Source organism: Dendrobates tinctorius, unplaced genomic scaffold (genome assembly GCF_039654945.1).
Source record: "Dendrobates tinctorius isolate UK_male_01 unplaced genomic scaffold, ASM3965494v1 ptg000020l, whole genome shotgun sequence".
NCBI lineage: Eukaryota > Metazoa > Chordata > Amphibia > Anura > Dendrobatidae > Dendrobates > Dendrobates tinctorius.
In genome coordinates, this window is record NW_027361688.1 from 55,478,395 (window position 1) to 55,504,026 (window position 25,632).

The 25,632-nt window shown below is 38.1% G+C and overlaps 1 protein-coding gene across 5 annotated transcripts in view; it reads right to left on the minus strand.

The window, feature by feature from the left end:
- Positions 1–25,632, minus strand: part of LOC141083678 (protocadherin alpha-C2-like) — a 564,749-nt gene that overhangs the window by 339,039 nt on the left and 200,078 nt on the right. Inside the window, exon 1 of one of the 5 annotated variants that reach the window (XM_073568066.1) lies at positions 12,928–15,464. The exons of the other annotated variants lie outside the window; for them this stretch is intronic. Coding sequence (XP_073424167.1) covers positions 12,928–15,294 — 2,367 coding nt within the window. The 5' untranslated portion in view covers positions 15,295–15,464. Of the gene's footprint in view, positions 1–12,927; positions 15,465–25,632 lie in introns of those variants that run through there. 5 annotated transcript variants of the gene reach the window in all.

Here is a 25,632-nt window from a genome sequence, read left to right on the forward strand (position 1 = left end):
TTTGGATGTTAGTCAAGGTTCTTTATCCAACATCCGCACAATCTTGCATTGAAATCTCTTGTCAATTTTTCTTTTCCATCCACATCTAGGGAGGTTAGCCACAGTACCATGGGCTTTAAACTTCTTGATGACACTGCGCACGGTAGACACAGGAACATTCAGGTCTTTGGAGATGGACTTGTAGCCTTGACATTGCTCATGCTTCCTCACAATTTGGTTTCTCAAGTCCTCAGAAAGTTCTTTGGTCTTCTTTCTTTTCTCCATGCTCAATGTGGTACACACAAGGAAACAGGACAGAGGTTGAGTCAACTTTAATCCATGTCAACTGGCTGCAAGTGTGATTTAGTTATTGCCAACACCTGTTAGGTGCCACAGGTAAGTTACAGGTGCTGTTAATTACACAAATTAGAGAAGCATCACATGATTTTTTGAACATTGCCAATACTTTTGACCACCCTCTTTTTTATGCTTGGTGTGGAATTATATCCAATTTGGCTTTAGGACAATTCTTTTTGTGTTTTTTCATTTAAGACAAATTAAATGAAGATAATAATACCAAAGAATTTGTGTTTGCAATCATTTTCGGGAAGAAACTGAGTATTATCTGACAGAATTGCAGGGGTGTCAATACTTTTTGGCCACAACTGTAGGTACAGCACATTGGCATTGTACCGTGGCTTGCAAAAGTTTTGACACTTTTTGGCTTTTTACCTATTTTGTTACATTACAACCTGTGCTTAAATATTTTTGTATTCTGATTTGTGTGTGCTGCACTAGCACTAAATAGTCTAAGTTGGTGTAATGAAGTGATAAAAATATAGGCATAAATTAAATGCATGGGGTCAAATAACTACAAATTGCCATGTGCATATGTACTCACCCTTTTACTATGAAGCCACTAAAATATTCTGGTGTAATCTATTACTTTCATAAGTCACATTTTTAGTGAGAGGAAGTCCATCTGTGTGTAATCTAAGTGTCACATGGGGTTTCAGTGTATACACACCTTTTCTAAAAAGCCACAGTGGCTGCAACACCATTAAACAAGGGGCATCATTAATTAAACAACACCATGAAGACCCAGGGATTTGCAAACAAGGGACAAAGTTTTGTGCAGTATCAGTCAGAGTAGAGTAATAAAATAAAATTTCAATCTCTAATGATCCCTCGGAGCAATATCAAATCCATTATCATTAAATGGAAAGAACATGAAACCAAAACGAACCTGCCAAGAGAGACCCACCCACTAAAACTCTCAGCATTAATAAGAGAGGCAGCACAGAGACCAAAGATAACCCTGAAGGAGATGCACAGTTCCCAAGCCAAGACTAGAGTATCTGTCTATACAATCACAATAAGTTGTACACTCCATAAAGGTGGTCATTATGGATGAATGGGCAGAAAATAATCCTTTACTTACACACAAAAATTGTAAGGCTTATTTGAGTTTGCCAAAAGACATGTGAGAGACTAATCAAATATATGGAAGAATGTGCTGTGGTTAGATGAGACCAAAACTGAACTTTTTCCCCATCAAAGCAAACACCATGTCTGGTGCCAAACCAACACAGCTCAACACCCCAAGGACGCTATCCCCACAGTGAAACATGGTGTTGGCAACATCATGCAGTGGAGATATTTTGAAATACAGGGATATTCTTGAGCAAAATCTGTTTCAGTCTGTTAGTGATTTGAGACTGAGACAAAGGTTCACCTTCCAACAAAATAATAACCCAAAGTATACTGCTAAAGCAACATTTGGGTGGTTTAAGGGGAAACGAGTAAATGTTTTGAAGTGGCCTAGTCAAAGCCCAGACCTTAATTCAATTGAGAATCTGTGGTCAGACTTGAAGATTGTTGTTCACCAAAGGAAACCCTCTAACTTGAAGTTATATATATATATATATATATATATATATATATATGTACATATATATAAAATATATCCCTATCTGTGCCAACATCATTCACTATTAAAATAATAATTCAGCCAAGAACACATTTAAGACAGTATTTACCAGATATTGCAAAATTATGCAGCATTAAATGTTATCTGCAGTTATATAAAAAATTTTCATTTTTGTATTATTCATTTACAAAAAGGTTAAGAATAATAGTCCCAGGAGACTTGTTGGAGAAAACACATATGAACATAAACTCGGTATGAATTTTAGATTGTCATTACATGTTATTGCATATAGTTTCTACCCAGGAAAATCAATTCAAATAATCCCATAAAGTACTAATATAAATAGCAATTGATTTAGAAAAGTATATACTTTTTATTCAATGGTAACCTTATATTAATATTCCGCCTATTTAATAAAAATCAAGTACAATTGTATGATAAAAGAATGGTGATTGATTGTGACATTTTCTTTTTTTTAAACAATCAGTATGATGTCATATTTACAAATAAATCTCCACCTAAAGCTGTCACTGGCCTAAAACTGTCACACTTTACCCTATAACCTTTTAGAAAGATTGTAAGATCAGCATTTTGTTAAGTCAACAAATGCATTATAAGACAAATATAATGGTTTGGCAATAATCTAGGTTTTGAAATAAAGTTAAGAAAGAAGCATCAAGTCTAGGAAAATCATTTATACAAGTAGTGATCAAACAGTTATTTAGTTGGAATCCAATATATGGTAACTCGCATCAAGAAAAAAAATAGCTGGGTCACTAATGACTCAATAGGACTGTTTATGAATGGGGAAGATGGGATAGAGTCTATTTTACCCAAAAACTGCAATTGAGAGGAGGTAAATCAGTTAAAATGTAACATTTTTGTCCTTACCATTTTACTTTATATAATACAACTCTAGATGTGAAGAGGTTCTTAAGGTCTCTCACTATTAAAAAAAACATTTTTCCAGTTTATCAGATTTTTCCAATACATAACATGGCAGACCCTCCCACTGTTCAATTATCTGAGAATATTTCTATAGCACCATGTGTTTCATTTAAAAAAAACAAATTATATGAAAAAATATATTTTTGGGAGAATGTCACTATTGACGAAATGTTCTCTGGTTTTCGTGGCAGATGGGCATTTCGTAAATAAATTTCATCAAAGCCTAGCAAATACAGAATTAAAATTTATGCTCTTGTTGATGCCAGGAAGACTTACACATACAACCTTGAAATTTATGCAGGAAAAAAACAGAAGTCCATACCGTGTCAGCAACAATCCCAGTGATGTTGTGAAAAGAATGGCTGAGGCCTCATTTGTATCGGGTTGCAATATAACAGCTGACACTTGGTTTTCAAATTGTGATCTGATTGATTATGTGAAAGTGCAAAATCTTTCATATGTAGGTACTGTGAGAACAAATTAAATAGAATTGCTGCCACAGTTTGCAAATGTGAAAGGGAGAAAACAGTACAGCAGTATGTTTGCATTCAATAATGGAAAGGTTTTAGTTTCCTATGTACCGCACAAAAAGAAAAATGTAATTCTTGTCTCAAAGCTTTATGATGATGATGATGCCATCGATCCTGGGTCTGAAGCACAAAAAAATCCTGAGATAATAACATTTTATAATGTAATCAAAGGGGGTGTTGATACAGTTTATCAGAAGTGCTCAACTTTCAGCGTCAGCAGAAACTCCTAGTGCTGGCTAGTGATGAGCGAATGTGCTCGCCGCTACTCGTTACTCGCCCGAGTATCACGGTACTCGGTGTACTCGGCAAGTACCGAGCATTTCCAGGATTACTTGGCGGGAACTCTGTTCTTCACCCAGATTTTTTGGTGTATTTTACAGACCCAATCACGATGCAGGGATTGTCTGCCAGTTAATGAAACGCCGCAGACATCTTTGCTGTGGTCATGCAGTGATTGGCTGGCCACACAGCATCATCGGGGAAATAAGAGACTGGATACCGCCCTGCACAGCGCATTCAGCTCCGGATTGAGATAGTGTAGGGAGAGCTGCTGACGATATAGGGTCAGATTTGGGGATTTACTAGTTATTGTGGGGTCTACCATCCCAAACTACTCAAATCCAGCTAAACCAACAGTCCTTCTAGGGACTAATTCCAGAGTATATACTGTAGTTTCCATTGTTAGGTAGGCAGGGAAGTGTATGTCGCTGTGTACACATCAATGCAAGGCCTGCAGGCCTGTAAGTGTGTATATAGATCATTGCATACATCAAGAGGGTCCATTCCCTTCCTGTGTTCTTGTGCTGCTGCTGCTACCTGTAGGATATATTGACTGTATATAGCTAGCCCCAGGTGTAATTGGAATACAGGCCACACATTTTTTGGTGTGGTATCTCCATGTCAGCTCATATCTGTGTGTGCTCAAGTTTGGCCAGTTTATGGTGGTTTTCTTTTTTTGTCCTGGCTGTCACTGTACTTACATACAGCAGTATTTAGCAAAAATATAAAAAAATACAGGCCACACATTTTTCGGTGTGGTAACTCCGTGGCAGCTCATATCTTTGTGTGCTCAAAGTTTGGCCAGTTTACGGTGGTTTTCTTTTTTGTCCTGAGTGAAACTGTACTTATTTACAGCACTATTTAGTCAAAACAAAAATAACAAAAAACACATTTGTCATAGTAGTATCTCCGTGCCAGCTCATATCTGTGCATGCTCAATGTTTGGCCAGTTTACGGCAGTTTTCTTTTTTTGTCCTGGGTGAAACTGTAGTTATATACAGCACTATTTAGCCAAAAAGCAAACAAACAAAAAAAAACATTTTTCGTATTGGTATCTCCGTGCCAGCTCATATCTGTGCGTGCTCAAAGATTGGGCAGTTTAGGCCAGTTTTCCTTTTTTTGTCCTGGGTGTCACATTACTGATATATAGCACTAGGTAGCCCAAAAATAAAAAAAGGGCACACATTTGTCATAGTGGTATCACCGTGCCAGCTGATATCTGTGTATGCTCAAAGTTTGGTCAGTTTAGGCCAAAACATTGTATTTTTTTGCAGTCTGTTAATGTAATTATTAAATCTGATAAGGCCAAAAATATTTTTACCTAAAGTCCCGATAGGTGAAAGTGTGGTTTTCAAGCACACTTATCACAATTTGACTCCCAAATCACCCTTTTGTAGTGAACGTTTATAATATTCTATTCCAGTTACAATGGGCAAGGTATCTGCCAAGGGACAGGGAAGTGGACATGATGGTGGTGTTGCAGGCCGAGACCGTGGGAAAGCTGAAATTGGCCCAACGAGAACACCCACATCTTCTCTCTGGACCTTAGTGTCCGAAGTCCTAGGGGATCGCGGCAAGATAGCACTATTGAAGCCCAAGCAGTGTGAAAAAGTTGTTGGTTGGATAGCGGAAAATACATCCAGTTACTTATCCACCACCACAGCACCCTGTCTTCATCACAGGCAAGTCACAGTAGCCGTGAATCTGGACCGCATATTCCTTATCCTGATTCTTCTTCCTCCCACCATGCTGAGTGCCCTGAGACAATTGATCCCACACTCGGACACTCCGAAGAGCTGTTCAGTTTTCTATTTGGAGATTCGTGCATCTCGCCCAATCCACTAGAAGCGGGGCAAGATTATATTCCATTTAGCGCTGCACAAATCTTTGAGCAGCCATGGTCACAAGAGGTGGATGATGATGAGACACAATTGCCGGAAAGTCAGGAGGAGGACCAGGGTAGGGAAGAAGATGAGGTGGTGGATGATGTAGTAACTGACCCAACCTGGCAGGAGGACATGCAGAGTAAGGGCAGCAGCACACAGGGGGAGGTAGGCATCACACCACTTCAGGTAGGAAGAAGCAGTGCGATGGCTGCAGATAGAAGGCGTGCAACCATTCCCCGTAACAACAACCTGATGGAAGTTGCCAGTCCAACTGTTAGGTCTTCCCGAGTCTGGTTATTTTTTAAAGACTCTGCTAATAACCCGAAACAGGCCATTTGCAACACCTGTCATGCCAGCATCAGCAGGGGCAGCAAAACTACAAGCTTTACCACCACCAGCATGATCAAGCACATGGCAGCAAAGCACCAGACTTTGTGGGCCCAACCCCAGGCTTCAGGAACAGTGTCTGTGGGTGACACCACTGCTTCTTCCACTGTTGTGCGTGCAAGCCAATCCCCTGTCCACACTGCATGTGAAGATGCCTCCTGCCCTGCACCTGTCGTTTCCAACATTCACACAGCACCTTCATCAAGCATGTCCACGTCCTTGTCCCAGCGCATCCTTCAGTTGTCCATGCTCAATCATTGGAACGTAAGCGGAAATACGCAGCCAACGCCCCACAGGCCACAGTACTTAATTGTCATATTTCTCATCTGCTTAGGGTCGAAATGTGGTCTTTTAGGCTCATGGAGATGGAAACTTTTCACAATATAATGGAGGCGGCCGTCCCAAGCCTCCACTATTTCTCTCACTGTGCCATCCCGGCATTACACAAGCACGTGTACCACAACATTACCCATGCCCTCAGCAATGCAGTTACTGGGAAAGCACACCTAACCACGGACACGTGGACAAGTGCTTGTGGCCAGGGACAGTACATATCGCTGACGGCAAACTGGGTTAACATAGTGGAAGCTGGGACCCAGTCAGACCTTGGGAAGGAAGACGTCCTCCCAACGCCAAGGATTGTGAGCCCTACGTCAATCAGGGTTGCCCCCACTGTGTACAGCTCCTGCACCTCCTCCTCTTCATCCTCCATGTCAGAAATGAGCACATCAGTCATAAGCTGGAAGCACTGCAGCACTGCCAAAGCAAAGCGGCAACAGGCTGTGCTAAAGCTAATTTGCTTAGGTGACAAACTGCACAATGCTGGAGAGTTGTTGACAGCTCTAAAAGAGCAGGCAGCTGTGTGGCTGACACTGCTAAATTTCCAGCCAATAATGGTTGTGTGTGACAATGGCAGGAACCTGGTGGCGACTTTGAGGCGAGGCGAACTGACACACGTACCATGCTGGGCCCATGTGCTGAACCTCGTTGTTCAACATTTTATAAAAAGTTATCTGGAGCTGACAGATCTGCTGGTTAATGTTAGCCGCCTGTGTGCACATTTTAGAAAGTCAGCTACAGCTTCATCCGCCCTTGCCGTGCTTCAGCAGTGATTGCAGATTCCGGCTCACTGACTGGTGTGTGATGTCCCCATGAGTTGGAACTCTACACTGCATATGTTAGGAAGGATTTGTGAGCAGAAGCGGGCAGTTGTTGAATACCAGCATCAACAAGACCATCGTTTTTCAGGTTTGACTCCACACATAAGACCTCAGGAGTGGACATGGATGTCAGACATATGTAGCATCCTCCAAAACTTTGAGGAGTCCACCAAGAAGGTGAGCGGCGATGACACCATAATTAGCATCACCATTTCACTCATCTGCGTTCTGAAAAGCTCTCTGCTCACAATGAAAGAGGAAGCATTGCAGGTGGAAAACAAGGACATGGATCAAGGAACCTTACAGGGTGATTACACACAGCCCAGCCTCGTGTCATCCCAATGTGGATTGGTTGACAATGAGGAAGAGGAGGAGGAAGAACAGGAGCTACTTTCATGTGCTATAGATGGGACTACAACCAGAACTGTCATATCGTCTGTTCAACGTGGATGTCCTGAGGACAGGAAAGAAGAGGAAGAGGAGGAGGAGGACACCTTGGTCAGTCGTCCTGTTGGTGAGTACACGGAAGTCTTGCCTGTTACCAGTCTGGCACACATGGCTGTCTTTATGTTGCGCTGCCTTTCCCGTGACCCTCGGATTGTCAAAATATTGAGTACCAGTCATTACTGGCTAGTGACACTTTTAGACCCATGGTACAAGGATAACTTTTAATCTCTTTTTCCAGAGGCAGACAGGTGTACCAAAATGGTGCAGTACCATAGGGCCATTGTTGCAGAATTATTAAAAAAATTCTCATCTCAAAATGCTGGCAGCAGAGATAACAGTTTGTTGGCCAACCAAGCAGGACAGGCGAGACAGACACAAGTCTACTCATGCAGAGGCAGGGGAACACTGGCAAAGTTCTGGGACAATTTTCTAAGACCCTCCCATTGTCCATGCACTGAGTCAAGGGGTAATCTCACAAGGAATGCAATCTTGTCTAACATGCTGAGGGAGTACCTTGCTGACCATACCAACGTCTTCTGTGATTCCTCTGTGCCTTTTAATTATTGGGTATCCAATTTGGACATGTGGCATGAGCTGGCTCTCTATGCCTTGGAGGTCCTGCCCTGCCCTGCTACTAGCATTTTGTCCGAGCGGGTTTTTAGTGCTGCTGGTGGCATTATCACAGATAAGCGCTTTGGCCTTTCTACGGAAAATGCAGACAGTCTGACTCTTATAAAAATGAACAAGGGATGGATTGGGCCTGACTTCTCGACACCACCAAATGACAGTGAAGCATAAACTCCAATGTAGCATTTTTTTGGGAGGTGTATTCCCATGCAACTGTTCACAACCAAACATGGATATACGCTTCCTGATTTTGGCTTTTTGGTGTCCTCCTCCTTCTTCTCAAACAATAATTTTTATTATTTTGTATTTAAATATACTCTTTTGGTGATCCCTGTAATTTACATGCCTCTTTTCTCTGGTCAATGTCGCTCCTCCTTCTTCTCCTCATACTCACCGTCCACCATCACTTGAACACCAGGGTGAACGTATTCAGTCATGCTCCAGCACTCTATGTTTTGGCAAGGGTGTCATGATGCCCTTCACAAAAGTAGAAAAAATATGTACACCCCCAAGGGGAAATTTTTGCCAGCCCATGCACTAAGTGTATGGGCATTGCAAGTCTAGGAGACCCGCTCCTAGAAATTGGGCCTATTTTTTAATCAGGCCTGCCTCCACGTCTGATCATCCACCGCCACTAGATCAAAAGGGTTTACGTGTTCCATGCAGCTATAGCCAGTGTCGCATTATTAATAAGGGTGGGTGGTTAGGCTGTGCGTAACAGACTTGTTCTGAAAAGGTTGAGGTGTACCCTACAGGGGAAATGTTTGCCAGCCCATACATTAAGTGAATTGGCATTCCAAGTCTAAGAGACCAGGAGACCTGCTCATAGAAATCGGGCATAGTTTTTAATCAGTATTTTCCAAATAGAAAAAGGCCGCACTCTGCGGGATAGTTGTGAATATTTATTGACACATAATTACATGTCACGTCGGGGATGTGATAGTGAGAGTGTCAAAAGGCTGACAACGGCCATTTCGCACTACTCGAGCGCTTCCACGGGTCAAAGTGCAGGGGGAAATGACGGATTCTTATGCTGACCATATCATCCAGTCACTCCTCCTACTCCAGCCGCTGTTTAAATGAAATAAACAAGTGCTCAGTGCAAACATATAAAAATATGCAATTCACCGCTGCTGCGGGAAAAATGACCAGTACATAGAAAGATAAATATTACAATGACGGCTTAATTATTATCAATATTACAAACTAACCCCTATTATTAGATTAACCCTTCGGGGTGATTAATTCCGAAAACATCGGCTATTTAAATATAAATCCGAGAACTGCATATTACTAGATCTATACCAAATATGTGCCTCCATAAATTGTAATCTATTCAAAGTATATATATATAATTATATAGTGGCCCCAACATTTGGAATTAATGATCACTAGCACCTATCTTTTAACCATTTATATCATAATGTTAATCATGGTAAATTATAGTTTCCCAGTTAAAACCGGTATTAACGCAAATTGTGAAGCGTAGTTCAGAATCAACTAATTGAGAACCATACTTTAATATGTATGTTTCAAACAATATGCACTACTTAATGCCAACAAATTACATTATCCCCTGGACATTATCCTAGATCTATGACATTATAATTATTTACGTAAAATTCATATAATATTTAAGTCGGTTATCATAAAAAAATGGCCATATCTACTTTATCATTGAAACCTACGGGACCAGTCGCTCGTGTATCCATAATCCATTTAGATTCCCGCTTCAACAATAATTTATGCAAATTCCCCCCTTGTGGGGGTAACATCACTTTTTCAATTCCCGCAAAAGAGAGGACACCTGGATCCATCCCATGTACAGTCCTAACGTGAGTAATAAGACGTGGCACTCCTTTTCCTGTTTTTATCGACTTAAAGTGTTCCCGAAACTGGACATAAAGCGGGCGTATTGTCTTTCCTATGTAGAAAAATCGACATGTGCAAAAAATGACATAAACCACATAATCCGTCTTACATGTAATTAAACTGGACACTGTATGTCTAACTGCACCCATCTGCAGTGTGCAGTCAGTACAATGATACCTACAATAGGAACATTGTCCGCATTTATAATTTCCCTTGGGGATTACTTGATTCAACCATGTGTCACGTTGAATTGTTAATTGATTCTGAACTAAAACATCCCTAATCCTTGTGCTTCACTTATTAGAAATAAGTGGTTTTTCATGACATATTGCCTGAGTAAAGACCGCAAATCTCTTATAAATTTGGGGGTAGGATCTCCCGTCAATTTAGTATATGTTACTGTATCTGATAATTGTCGGTGGGCTTCTGCTAAATACATTTCTCTAGGCAAAAACACCGTATTCCCTCCTTTATCTGATGGTCTAACTACTGTGTCTGCCCAATCTCTAATTTCTCTCATTGCTTGCTTCTCTGCCACTGTTAAATTCGAAGGAGCAGTAGGGTATACTAATGCCTCTACATCTTTGATGACTAGCATCTCAAATAAATCAATAAGATTACCGGGGGAGACAGGGGGCATATATTGTGATGTTACCCCCCCTAGAAATGGTGTGTTAATCGTTTGTGGATCAAAATATCACCCTCAGGTTCAGTAATACTCAACAATAATGCAGCATCATCATGCACTTCCACTAACGTACCTATTCCAGCCATAAATCCCAAGGGACCCACCTCACATTGGACTTCCCCTGATAATGGAGTGTCATTAGGAGATTTAAGTAAAAAATGCTTGTGCAAATGCATCTTCCTGATGGATTTAAACAAATCAATCTTAAATTCTGTCAAATCGAAATTCTCTGGTATGCAAAAATTTAAACCTTTTGCTAATAATGAGTAATGGGAATCTTTCAACACATGATTAGTTAAATTTATCACTGCATGCGACGATGTGTCCATTAACGTCTCGATCTCCATGAGACCTGTTTTCTCTTGCGATTTCGACCATACAGTCTTCCTCCTTCCTCTTCTGATCCTCTGCCTAAAGGGATGTTTTGTCCAGACACACCTGCTTCTGCTGATGCTTGCTGATCAGGTGGAATCGTGGATGAACTAGCTCCCTCTTCCATACTTGAATCAGAATCCGTTGTCAAATAATCTCTCCTTAAATGGAGCTTGATTCTGTTTCTGATAATGGCGCTTATATTTCCCTTTCCTGGACTGTCCAGTATGTACATTCATCCGTTGCTTATTCCAACTGAATATCTGGCCATTCATAAAATCATTTTTATCACGTAAAAATGTATCTCGTTTCCTTTTGGTTTAAAAGCAAAATACATTTTGGTTTCGTCTTGGTATGTTTTTTGATGCTCTGGTAAAAATGGCATGAAACTCTGACAACATTGTTTAAAGCTGTGAACTAGGAGTCAGGAATGCTTCCAGGGGCAATCCCCATGATGTCCCCGTGTCATTTGAGCAGTGTTTCCATCATTTTCAGATGTTTTTAGACCTTAAAAGGACCCCCAGGGGATCACGGTAAAAATGCACTGGTCTCCCATCGACTTACATTGGGCTCGTTGTTCTGTCCGAGTATTCCAATTTGCTCTACCCGAGCAATGAGCACCCAAGCATTTTAGTGCTCGCTTATCACTAGTGCTGGCCAATGGTCTTATTTTTCACAATGTTGAATTTGGGTGGTATAAATTTACAAGAGATTTACCTTGAAAACCAGCTGGAACCACTCCATAGAAGAGCCTATCTGAAAAATTTCACCCATGAACTAGTGCTTGGAGAGCTACGCAGGAGAAGTATGAAAACTTTTGGTATCTACTCAAGTTCGACTCAAAAAATTTTGCCCAGAAGATGATAGGGAAAATCCACCATGTGTACCACCTCCCAAAAGAAGGAGATGCACCACCTACACCTTTGAAAGTGGACACAGAAGGCTTTCTAATTAACATGCAAAAATGATGTGTAATTCTTGTTCTTTGCTCTGCAAATGTGTATTTTTCTGGTGAACCATTAACATCTAATTCTGAATGAATATGTGTCTAATACTATTTTAGGTACCTTAAAATTAAGCATTTTACCCTATATTTACTTTCTAATAATAGTTATGCATTGAAAACTGGGGGCTATTTGGTGGGAGTTGTGAAATGTGTGTACTTTTAGAGTTATGGTTAGTTAATGCTTTTTTTTTACTTGATTATGTGTACTTTCTTTTATTACATCCCTATGAAGGTCACTGACCACTTTTAGAGTACTGAAATTGAGAAAATGAGATATTATAGGCATTTTTCTTGCCTGTGCTAATGTGAACTCATAAGTGAAGGCATTGTTCCTGAGGGAGGGTTAAACACAATCATTCCATAGATAGATGTTAGGAGTAGAACAGGGACAATTGGAGATACGAGGCAGTTCAGTAGTAAAGAGAGTGAAATAGTGAAAATTACTTGTTAAAATTTTTAAAAACATCCAAGCAGGATATAAACGCCAGAAGCAAAATTTTATAAATGCCTGAAAGATTCAGCTACCTAGTTATCAGCTAAAGACATTAATAAAACTTTAAAAGTGACAAATATTACAGCAGTTAAACTATTTGTATCATATTATTGATCTGAATAAACCCATTATTTGACATAGTTTTGCAAACTGATAATGTTTCTAGATAAAAATTCCTATTTCTTTTACCTATCAATAAATAATGTTGATCTTTACTTATTTTACATGTTTTTAAGACAATTATTATTTGAAATTACAGCTTCTATTATATTTGATGCCTTCATAAAAATATCAAAATGCTGTTTTTAGTTAATTAGTCTTACCTTATAGGAGGAGTTTAACACTACTGCTTGTGGATTGACTTGCTCTTCATTCCCTGGTGTCTGATAGTTATTTGGCGTGAAGACTATTAAGTCACTTTTTGGTCTAAATGAATTGGAACTTATGTTATACTGAGTGTGTTGGGAATACATCCAGCTCCCTCCAGTGTTGGAGCAGATTCTGTAATTTTCTTTTAGCTCATTAACCTCATCTCGGTATTTTTGCCATCTTAACACAGTGAACACAATCAGAGTGATGAGAAAAATACTTGACATGCCGCAGATTGCAACAACCAAGTAAACGTTGGCATCAGAAAATTCATCACTATTCCCCTTGGTCTCTTGATTATCAAACTTCAATTCTTCTCCAGGATCCACCACAGATATGATGATTTGTGTCTCTGACATCATGACTGGTTCACCATGATCCTGAGCTACTACATGCAATCTGTACTCATCATTATCTGAATCTGTAAATGACCGTTTCAACGTGATTTCTCCAGTCTGATGTGCAATAGTAAATGGAGATTTTCCAGATCCTCCAAAATCCTTTAACTTGTAAAATGTCCAAGCATTGTATCCAGAATCCAGATCTATGGCCTTGGCTTTAGTTATCAGGTGTCCAGGTCCTGCTGACTTTGAAGCTTTGATTGTTATTTCAGAGTGAAGTGTGGTGAATGTAGGAGCATTGTCATTAATATCCTCAATAAATATGTTTAGAGTAAGGTTGGAGCTGAGGGCTTGTAGACCAGCGTCAGTGGCTTTTATGTGACACTGGAAATATGAAATCTGTTCATGATCAAATGAAACTAAAGCAAAGACCTTCCCATTCTCTGGATTTATGGAAATGTAAGATGAAATAGGGATTCCATCAATTGTGCGTTCCCTAATTGAGTAAGTAATGAATGAATTCTGCCCAATATCTGGGTCAGAGGCTGATGCAGTATATATATGAGACCCTGGTGGGTTGTTCTCCATAATGAATATTGTGTCTACGGACAGGACAAATCTTGGAGCATTGTCATTGGCATCACTTATATCAATCTTCAGATTTTTTGAGGTAGACAGGGATGGAGAACCTTCATCTCTTGCAGTAATTGTAACTTCATATTCATCTTTCATTTCTCGATCCAACGGTCCTTTCACGGTCAAAGAAAAATCACTCATGAAAGCTGGATTTACCTTAAATGGTGAAGGCTCAGAAATGTAGCAGTGGACTTTTCCATTTGATCCTGAATCTCTATCGTGGACACTGATGATGGCAACTGTTGTGCCCTGAGGAGAATTTTCAGGAACAGGAACTGATAATGAGGTTAATGTCATCTCAGGAGGGTTGTCATTGACATCTACAACAGTAACTAGTACCTTACAATGTCCAACAAGCTTCAGATCTCCATTATCAATAGCATCAACTTGAATTTCATACATGTGTTTTGTTTCAAAATCCAGCTGTCCATTGACTCTAATTTCCCCTGTGTACTGATTCAGGTTAAAAATATTGCTTACTTCCCTTGACACCAAACTGCTAAATTCATATAGTATTTCCCCATTTCTGCCCTCATCCAAATCTGTAGCATTCAGTTTGAACACCAGAGTCCCTTTAATAGCATTTTCATTAACACTGCATTGGTAAAATGGCTGATCAAACACGGGAGCATTATCATTAAAGTCTTCCACAGTAACAACAATACGTGTGGTGCCACTTAGTCTTGGTTTGCCTCCATCATAAGCTGTAAGGGAGAGATTGTGCACAGACTGCTTCTCTCTGTCTAAAGACATCTTAAGCACAAGTTCTAATGATCTGATTTGATTTAAATATTTTTGAAAATCCAAATCAAAGTAATTACTTGCACTGAGCTCATAACTGGTGATAGAATTTGTTCCAAGATCTGGATCATCAGCTCCTTTAATTCTGAAACGAGATCCTGCTGGTCTGCCTTCTGATATGACAAGATTAGTGACTCTAGAGGAGAATACTGGACTATTATCATTGATATCTTCTATTTCCACATCTACACGATACATCTGCACAGGCTTATCTACAATAACCTGCAGAGGAATTATACAGAAGGGTGTATCTGAACACAGCACTTCTCTGTCTATTGTCTCTTTAACAAACAGGATTCCATTCTGCAGATTAACCTGGAAATATTCCTTCTCATCTCTTGAGACAATATGTAACATTCTGGAATTAATCTCACCTATATCCAGTCCAAGATCCTGAGCAATTCTCCCAACAAAAGTGCCATGCTTGGATTCCTCAGGGATGATATAATGCAGCTGACTCAGGACCACATTCCACGATATTTGTAGCAAAAAGAAATGAACCAACCTTCTCCATGTCTGATAATCCTCTCTCTGATTCAGCATTTCCTAATGATTAAAAATGATGATTTGTCCAGTAATAAAGGCACTCACGCTGATGGAAGAATGAAGAAATTGAAAAAAATAATCTGTCATGGCCGAAATCCCTGCTGCAAGAATTTCATTTCACGTTGCAGAAATGCATTTCCTCTTTCCTTCCTACTATTAGTTGGTGAAGATTGCCATCTAGTGTTTAATTTTTAGCATGCATGTCAGGTACGTATTAATGTATTTTTTTCCTATTAAAGAATAATTTTTATACTGTTTTTACATTTGATATTTACAATTCAGTTTTATGAAATTACAATTTAAATATATTAAAAAAATGCACGTATTGTAAATTTAACCAACATTAAATAATTCCAGTATACCTTAGGATAACATTGTTTTAAATATTTTCCTAATGGATCTACCAAAACTAATCCTTTTTGTTTTATATTAGCATGATCACATTAGTGTTATTGGTTTTAAAAAATAAACTTTTCATTTATTTTAGCTCCATTTTTATACAATCTCCACTTAAACATCCCCTACCACATATTTTTCAACTTATTAATAAAGTTTCTTACACATTTACTTAACTTTTTTCCACATACCGTACATCAAAAATATATTAAGTTTAAAAGCAATTTTCAATGTACAAGTATTTGTTAAATATAAGCTCAACCTTCATCCAAAAAACATAAAAAGTATTGAATTAGGTTGTATATATTATATATACTGTAGTATATATATATATATATATATATATATATAGTTGTTGAAGTAGAACAAAATTTTGCTAAAATTAAGATGCTGGATTAGAATCTTTGCCATTAGTTAAATTATAATAATTAATCATTATGATAAATGGAAGAGAAAAGTAAATTGCAAAGAATTTGAATTGTACAGACATTTGGGCAGTAAACATCAACTTATTATCAATAAAGCATAAGACAATTTCTGTTGGAAATTGGCATAAATCTCACCCAAAAAAATGAATATATAATATAAAGCAATAGGTGAAAAGTAAAACATAACCTTTAATCCGTCAATTAACATACTAACATGTGTCACCCATGTGAAATAAAAGAGCATACAAATGCTCATTTAGCAGGTAGGCCCCGAGCAAGAGAAGTAAAAGCCCCACCTAAAAATTAAGGATATAGATGGTCACCTAATAGTCAATTTAGGTAGACAAAACATCTAAAAGATACAGCAATCAAGAAAAATCACTCATAAATTCCATAACCCAATTGCACATATATGAAAAAGTCATGTAAAATTACAAAGGTCTCTCAAGACCAAGAAATAGACAATCAGGTGATTAAATAATAAAAGGAACGATCTCACCAAGTAGAGTCATGGGTCAGGAGTCACAGAAAATCCTCTGTTCGGTCCAACTGGAGGATAGATGAAGGGAGGACAATACCCTGCCACATCCCTAAGGGGCTAACAATAAACTGATCCCCAGACTCCTGCCCTAACAAGGGCAGTCCACAACTAGCCCTAAATTGCACATGCCCTGCACTTTCCCTAAGGCGGTTTCCCAACGTGTTTCATCCAAGTACAATCTTCAGGGGACTAAACTTGTAAAGTGCCATAGTGCTAACAATTAGAGGAAAACAGCATAGGGAGTGGAAGTTTTCCTCTCATTAATAGCACTATGGCACTTTACAAGTTTAGTCCCCTGAATATTGTACTTGGATGAAACGCATTGGGAAACCGCCTTAGGGAAAGTGCAGGGCATGTGCAATTTAGGGCTAGTTGTGGACTGCCCTTGTTAGGGCAGGAGTCTGGGGATCAGTTTATTGTTAGCCCCTTAGGGATGTGGCAGGGTATTGTCCTCCCTTCATCTAGCCTCCAGTTGGACTGAACAGAGGATTTTCTGCGACTCCTGACCCATGATTCTACTTGGTGAGATCGTTCCTTTTATTATTTCCTCACCTGATTGTATATTTCTTGGTCTTGAGAGACCATTGTAATTTTACATGACTTTTTCATATATGTGCAATAAGGTTATGGCATTTATGAGTGATTTTTCTCGATTGCTGTATCTTTTAGATGTTTTGTCTACCTAAATTGACTATTAGGTGACCATCTATATCCTTAATTTTTAGGTGGGGCTCTTACTTCCCTTGCTCGGGGCCCACCTGCTAGATGAGCATTTGTATGCTCTTTTATTTCACATGGGTGACACATGTCAGTAAACAACAGCACAGTTCTACAAAAAATATGTTTTGTAATCATCACAGGTGACTTTGGATTTTTCTAAATCATCTTTTTGTCCTGATTTCAAAAATGTATATAGCTTTTCTGTAGCATGTATAGTTTCCATGGAGCAGCATCATTATTATAAGGTATAGGAAATATACTGGCGACATTAAGAAACAGTAATCTACATATCAGAAAAATAAGGTTCACCTTACAAAACAGTTTTTATTGAACCATTACACTGTCATTGATACGATTTTTCAGGGTTGTCACTATATACTGTAACATCCAACAGTAATCTGCCATCATTATAGCATTCCAAAAACCCTGGTAACAGTGTTCCATTATTTTCATGTCCTTGTGAAACTGCTCACCTTGTTCATCACTTACATCCCCAAGATTTTGAGGGAATAAATCTAAATGTGAATGCAAAAAGTGCATTTTCAGAGACATGCGACATCCAAGACACTGATATGCATTTAGCAGTTCCTCAACACCTTCAACATATTCTGGAGATTCTTGTTTTCCTAAGATTCTTTCATAAATCCACTTGAAGCTTCTCCAAGATCTCAATTCCTTATCAGAGTTCCTTCAAACGTATCATCTCCCATAAGCTCTCTGATCTGAGGACAAACAAATACCCCGTCCTTCAGTTTTGCTATTGTAATGCTGGAGATTTTCTGTGAAATATACTGGAACCCTTGTGAATTTGTCTTTGCCATGGCTTTCACAAAGTTTTTTATCAATCCTAAATTTATATGTAGTGAAGGAAGAAAGATTTTTGTTGGAGCAAGAAAAAGATTATGCTGATCATTGTCTCTACCTGGAGCATAGATGTTTCTCTGTCCCCAATCACGACAAACATAATGCTCTACTGTATTTCTACTGTCCCATAAACACAAGAAGCAACAATATTTTGTGAAAACGCTTTGCATTCCCATTAGCAGACCAATCACTTTCAAATCTCCACAGGTATTCCATTGATGATGCTTATATTGTATAGCATCCAAAACAACTGACAGATTTTCATAACTTTCCTTTAGATGACACGAGTGAGCAATAGGGATTGATGGTTTCATATTTCCATTGTGAAGCAACACTGCTTTCAAACTTCTCTGGAATGAGTCAATAAACAGTCACCAATCTACAACAAGATACTCTTGATTCAGTTCTTAAAAGAGGCCATTCACATTGTTACAGTACACCAAGAACTGTGAAAAATTATGTTAAAGTGTTACCTCTTTTTGAGTAATAACACACTTTGACATCATCATGAATCATCATGAAGAAAACTCTTCTGTCTCAACCTAGATGCAAGAAATTCAACTTTATCTTTTGACAATGAAATGTTTCTGATGAGATCATTTAATTCATGTTGAGTAAAGCATTCTGGCTGCTCAACTGCTCCTCATGTACATAATCATCTTGACTTGAGGTCTCCATGTCTTCACCAGTAGGTCCATAGTCTGCATATTCTACTTCATTTTCATCCAATCCAGAAAATGGTGGTACAGGAACTGGCAAGGTACCATCATGTGGAACAGGCCTAATCGCAGATTCAAGTGCAGGGTAATTAATATTATGCTTGTTCTTTGTAGAAAAGACCTTCAGTTTGACAAAGCAAAAGTAGCAGTCATCACTATGATTTTTGTGTTCTCTCCACATCATGGGAACAGCAAATGGCATAGCCACTTTCCTCATATCCAACCAGTCACGAAGACTATTTGAACAACTTGAGCATATCACATGAGTGGCCCAACTTTTGTCTTGATCACCAAGTGGACACTTAAAGTACATCTGGTACATCTTTTATATATCATGAGTGATTGAATGTACTTGGCCTTTTGGTGTAAAAGAACCACACACACACAGCAGAATCTGTTTGGAAGATTGATACACTGTCGAGGCATTTTTCTCCTTTAAATCAGATCAAACAGTGGAGTAAGTTCAGTTCAATAGTGGTCACAAGCTCAAAAGAAATGTGATGAGCCAATCAGCTATATGTAGATACAGTATTTCCCCAGAGATGACAGAGACAGCTTGTATTTAGAACTCATTTTACTGGAGGTAATCTGGTAGATAACTATATACAGTTGTGAGGTAAACGGGTCAGCCTATTCCTTACAGATGAACATTTGCAGACAGGCAGTTCTCAGTGTGATAATGACTGCATTCAGGTTCTCTCTCTGTGGAGACCCTCACTCAGTTACACCTCAGTGGCTGAGTGGTTTTCTTCCCTCTAGGGTGACTTGCCCTCCCAGAAATGCAGTATAAATCCTCTCACAATGGCGACTGTCTGCTGCCTTCTTGTCTATCTCCCTGTGGCAGGACTCAGGTCCCTGTAGAGGCCTGTCTCCTGTCAGAGTCTCACATACCAGTCCTTGCTGCCATCACCATCCTTTTCTGACTGACTCAAATCTTACTGCTTCATAACAGTTAGCTCCTCCTCATAACATGTGACTTTCCAAGAAGCAGTCATTGGTTGACTGCACTGTCAATACTCCTTCCCATAAAACTCACTAAAACCTTTATTGATGTTGTCCCTGTTAGAAAATTCACAATTAAGTAAGACAAGCAAAGAAATGGGAATAACATAGGAAAAACCACATACATTTAAAATGCAGAAATAATGCAATAACAAAAATACTTCTATCTCAGAAACTTTATGTGATAGAGCAAAACTTAGCATATTTTTGGAATCAGTACATCAAACTCCATAAAACAGACATATTACCTTTGCTTTTGTGTTGAGCAGTGTAATATAAAAGATTGTAAGCTTTAATAACATGGATAATAATCCATGGCAAAATAAAAGAATGTTAATGGGACCTGCCATCTGATTAATTCCGGAACTACAAAAAGTATGAATTAGTTAATGGTTGCATTATTGCTACCCACTACAGCATCAAACATTGGCAATAAAAGTTAACCTGATATAAATATTTATCTACTAATCACGTATATCATATACTCCAAAATTAAACCTTATATGCCATTAAGTCAAAAATTTAGAATTATTTGGTTTGTTTAGCAATTTTTTTCTTGTACTCCAGGCATAGATACTCTTAGAAATAAATAAATCTGCTGACTTCAAAGACAGCACTTTTGCTCAAATTTGACTGGGAAATTCACTAGCATCCATTTTACTCAATGCAATGAAGTTTGCCCTGAATGTCTGTAAAAGTTCTTTCCTAATTTCTTGTGACTTTAACTGTGGATTTCAACTGGCCAAAATGTATTATGCATCGCACAACCAAATCTTATTAAAAAAAAGGGGCAAAATAATAGTCTGCGAATATTAAATTCACCCTTTATTGAATCAGTATAAATCCCTGGGATAAACAACTTAAAATATTCCAATTTCAATGTAAGATGTACAACATTTTCTTTAACATTCTGCTCACCATTTTTACAATAACAAATAGATTCATGGATATAAAGTTATGTAAAATACCTCATGTAATGAACAGTAACACATTCATTAGAAAAGCCCAAAAATATTAACTTCTGCAAAAATGTGTCCATACTCACTTATACATTATATTCTTGCCATGTTAAGCTTTCAATAACTATCCAATAATAAATTCTAACCATTTTCAGACTGCCCATGGATTTTAAACATTTTACTCTGCTGTGACATTTTAGAATGTTATTGCAGACAAAAGCAGCTAAAAAAATAGTACAGCTGATTGCTGTATACACTATGCTGAATTGAAGCTGTGTGTTCAGTAAAGGAAGCACTGATAGTGCTTCCTCCTCTGTGCCCAGCAGTCATTTGATTACTTGGTGTAAGTAGAGATCATGAACTACTGGGTCCTAGAAAACCCAGAACAACTTGGTTGTTTAAGGTAGAGACTGAACTGTCCCTGTAACTGGGTCTAACATACCAGCCCTAGTTACACATGAAATCAGGAATATAACAATTGTTTTAAATGTTAAATGGCACAACAAAATGTATTTTATGACTTTACATGGGAGAATATAGGGGGAGGAGAAAATGTGTGTAATGAATGAGAAAATAAATAACTGAAAAAGCAGGAAAAAACAAATTAAGAAAAATTCATTAAAAAATTAAAAGACAGTCACTGCCAGTTAGATTCACTGAAAACTATTCTCATAATCAGTGATGGCTTCAAAGGTTAGATACTAGGAATCACACATGCATCACCTATTCTTGGTATATAAGATAAATTCCAATTTTGGAATAATCTCATTAAACATTCATTACTGGCAAATGATAGTAAAAGACTAATAAATAAAAGAAGCCCCGAAAATGTGAAGATAAACTACCGAAGAGAAACATATTACACTTCTAACTTAAAAAAAAATCACTCCTATCATAGATGAAATTATTTATTATGATCTGTTAGGAACTATTATGATTACAAATATTAATGAGTACAGAGGTTCCAAGTTCCCTATTTTAATAGACTGGTGGTTGTGCATGTGCACTTTTGCTCTAATCTAGGTCAATGAGGCAAGTAAATATAGCAAAGTACATTACATTGCCTCAATTAGTCCCAATGACAAAGAATATATTTGTAATGCCCATGCTTTGCAAATACTCTATTTCATGGATTTTGGGACTCCGAGGACTCACATACACATTAGACTAATGTTGGCGGAACCCTCTGACATTTGCAGGCTCGGCCTACAGACTTATGTGTTTGGAGGCCTCCACATTCTGGTTAAAGAAACAAAGTTGCAGGAGATAAGGTTGTGGTACGTCTGATTTCAGACTGCCAATCTTGTTATTCTTGGGTTAGATAATTCACCTCTATATTATAGAAAACATAGATGAAAAAAGGAAGGCAGCACTCCATGGATTTCAAAGTGAAAAAGGTGGACTTTATTCAAACCCACATAGCATGTCGATGTTTTGGCTCGTACTGAGCCTTTCTAAAGTTACATGTTTGAATAGTATGGTGGATGTGCATATACACTTCTGCTCCATTTGAGGTCTATGCCTATGATGCCTATAACTTTTTATATTGTTTACAATCGTCTCATAGACAATAGATGAATTTGCAATGCTCATGCTTGGCAAATGCTCCATTCAAACACATGACTTGGGATCATTATTCTCATGATCAGTGTGGTGTCCAGATCAAACACAAATCATTATACTGGAAATAATTAAATCCCATTTTGATACAATCCCTTTAAACACATAATACAGACACATGACCGTAACAGCTCAAAAATAGATATAAGCCTCTGAAGGAGTGCAGATGAATTGCCCAAAGCGAAACATATTACACTTCTAAGTTCAATATTTTTTTCCAATCACAAGGGAAATGAATTATCATTATATGTTAGGAACTGTTATGAAAAAAATATGCTTTGAGATGTGTGATCGTTTGTTCTGAAGGTCTCTCTATGGCTGCATCAGGCACTGACTTACAAACAACTGAATCCTTTTATGATTCTTTAATACATGGAGGGCCATAGAAAATGGGACACTGTTTGCCTTTTGTGGTTTGTGCAAAATGAATGATAACAAAAGAATGAAAAGTTTACTTCTTAGAGAAGATACAGGAAGTTCAAATTGTTCTATCACAACCAGTAGCCAACTGTTATCACTTCTTCAGATGAAGGGATTTCAAAAGAAATATGCATATCATTCTAATGCCATGCACCTATTGTGATAATTTTTGGGTCAATTTCCTTTGGTTTCTGATAATGCATTTACTGGACATTTTCAACAAAACACTATTCTTTGTATCCTTTTGGTTTTTTTTGCATTGGTCTATGCCACTTTTGAACTAAACCAAGCGTACCTTATTTTTGCTAAAAAGGGAGGTCCAGAAATTGACCGGAAGAGCAATCCTGTGTTTCATAAATAAGCCTGTGCACATATCGCAATTCTTTTGTTGAATCGGATATGGCATATTTGATATATTCACTTGAATAGCAGGGAAGGAAACAATGGACCTCATCATTTTTTTTAACAGCTCAAATTAAAAAAAGCAAAGCTCTAATTAACTGACATGGTCAACAATGATAACGGTAAGACTGTTTTATGAATGAGGCCTGATAATCAATATTCTGTGCAAAACACACTAGAGAAAATGGTTCATTGTTCATGGCCAATCTTGTTTAAAGAGTACTCTGAGAAACATAATTTGATATTTAAGTAAAATGAATAATAGATATTGAAATATTATACATTTTGCTAAATATATTTATTTAGCAAACAAGTATACTTTATCTAGTGTCCTTTGTCAGAATTTCAAAGATGGCAACTGCTATATATCGCTGTGCAGCCTATCCTAGATTTCAGAACACACAGTAGAATGGGCTGCATGAAGAACAAAACAGACACATTAAAACTATCATGCTAAGATGGATGTCCATTCTTAGTCAGCTAAAAAGAGCTCCGTCAGTCCAGCTCTACTCAGTGTCCTGTCATGTTGACTGAAAAGAGCAATGCATGTTCACGATGTCTCACCGGACACTGTTCTGACCAGACATCTGTCTCTACTGAAGTTCTTCATGTAGTACGTCCTACTGCATGTCCTCTGAAATCTAAAGCAGGTCGTGATTGATAGCAGTTGCCATCTTTAAATGCTGAAAGAGTGCACTAGACAAAGCATACCTTTTTGCTAATTTTTTTAAATTAAATGTGTATTTAATTATTTTTTATACCTATTTAATTACATTTCTCAGAAAACACCTTTAAGTTCAAGGAATTAAAAATTAATAAAGGAAAAAATTCTCATTTTGTCATGAACTTTGTTTAATGTTAAGACTCAGTCATTGCCATATTTACACCAATGAGGCCCATTCATAAGTGGAAATGGTAAATGGCAAAATAAAATACTAGGATAGCAGAACTGTATCTAAGGTTGCATACTCATTTGCGAGAAATATGGACGAGTGCAATCCGATTAAAAATCATATTGGATTCGGACCAATGTTATTCAATGGGTGACATCTCATCAGCGATTTTTTTCTCAGCTGAAATTGGACTGAGAAAGAAATCGCAGCATGCTGCGACTTACTGCATATCTCAGAAGAGACTCGCCATGCGAGTGCTGTCCAATTTTTACGCACCGTTGTCCTTTGAAAAGCCGGCCATTCATGTGCGGTGTACAGTAAAATCACACTGACAGGTTAGAAAAGAATAGATATGTACACATAGAATACATAAATATGTATAGTATACAGTTCTCTGTCCTTTAAACATATTTTTAAAATGAAATATTCATGCTCAGTTCATGCTCAGTCTATTCACAGCTGATCACCATAAGAAATTCTCATGGTGATCTACTATGAAGACACTGAGTTTGAACTGCCGTGACCTCATCACTGGCATTTTCCCATGGTTCTGAGATCACAGCAGTACAGCCCGGCTGCGAGAACAGCTTCAGTGACATCACCACTAGTCACTGAAGCTGTTCTCGCAGCCGGGCTGAACTACTGTGACCTCAGGACCATGGGAAAATGCCAGGGGGGCTGAGAAATGATGTTTTTAGCTAGGGGTGGCCAGGATCCATGGCCCCTTCCTAGGCTATTAACATCAGCACTCAGCTATCTGCATAGCCATTGCTGGCTACTAATTATAGTGGACCCCACGCCATTTTTTTTAACCAACATAATCTTTTATTGATAAAATACATGTCCAGTATTTTGCACAAACATTATACTAATTGTATTTGTCACTGACATATTTGTGTGTGTCACTGACATATATATATATCTATACTATGTGCATACTGTATATCTATTCTATCTATTCTATTCTAAGCTGTCACTCAGTGATTATACTGTACGTGGCAGATCATTTGCCGGCTTTTAGAATATCTATATATCTATTTAATATATATATATATATATACAGTTGGGGCCAAAAGTATTGACACCCCTGAAATTCTGTCAGATAATACTCAGTTTCTTCCTGAAAATGATTGCAATCACAAATTCTTTGGTATTATTATCTTTATTTAATTTTTCTTAAATGAAAAAACACAAAAGAGAATGAAGCAAAAAGCAAAACATTGATCATTTCACACAAAACTCCAAAAATGGGCCAGACAAAAGTATTGGCACCCTCAGCCTAATACTTGGTTGCACAACCTTTAGCTAAAATAACTCGCGACCAACCGCTTCTGGTAACCATCAATGAGTTTCTTACAATGCTCTGCTGGA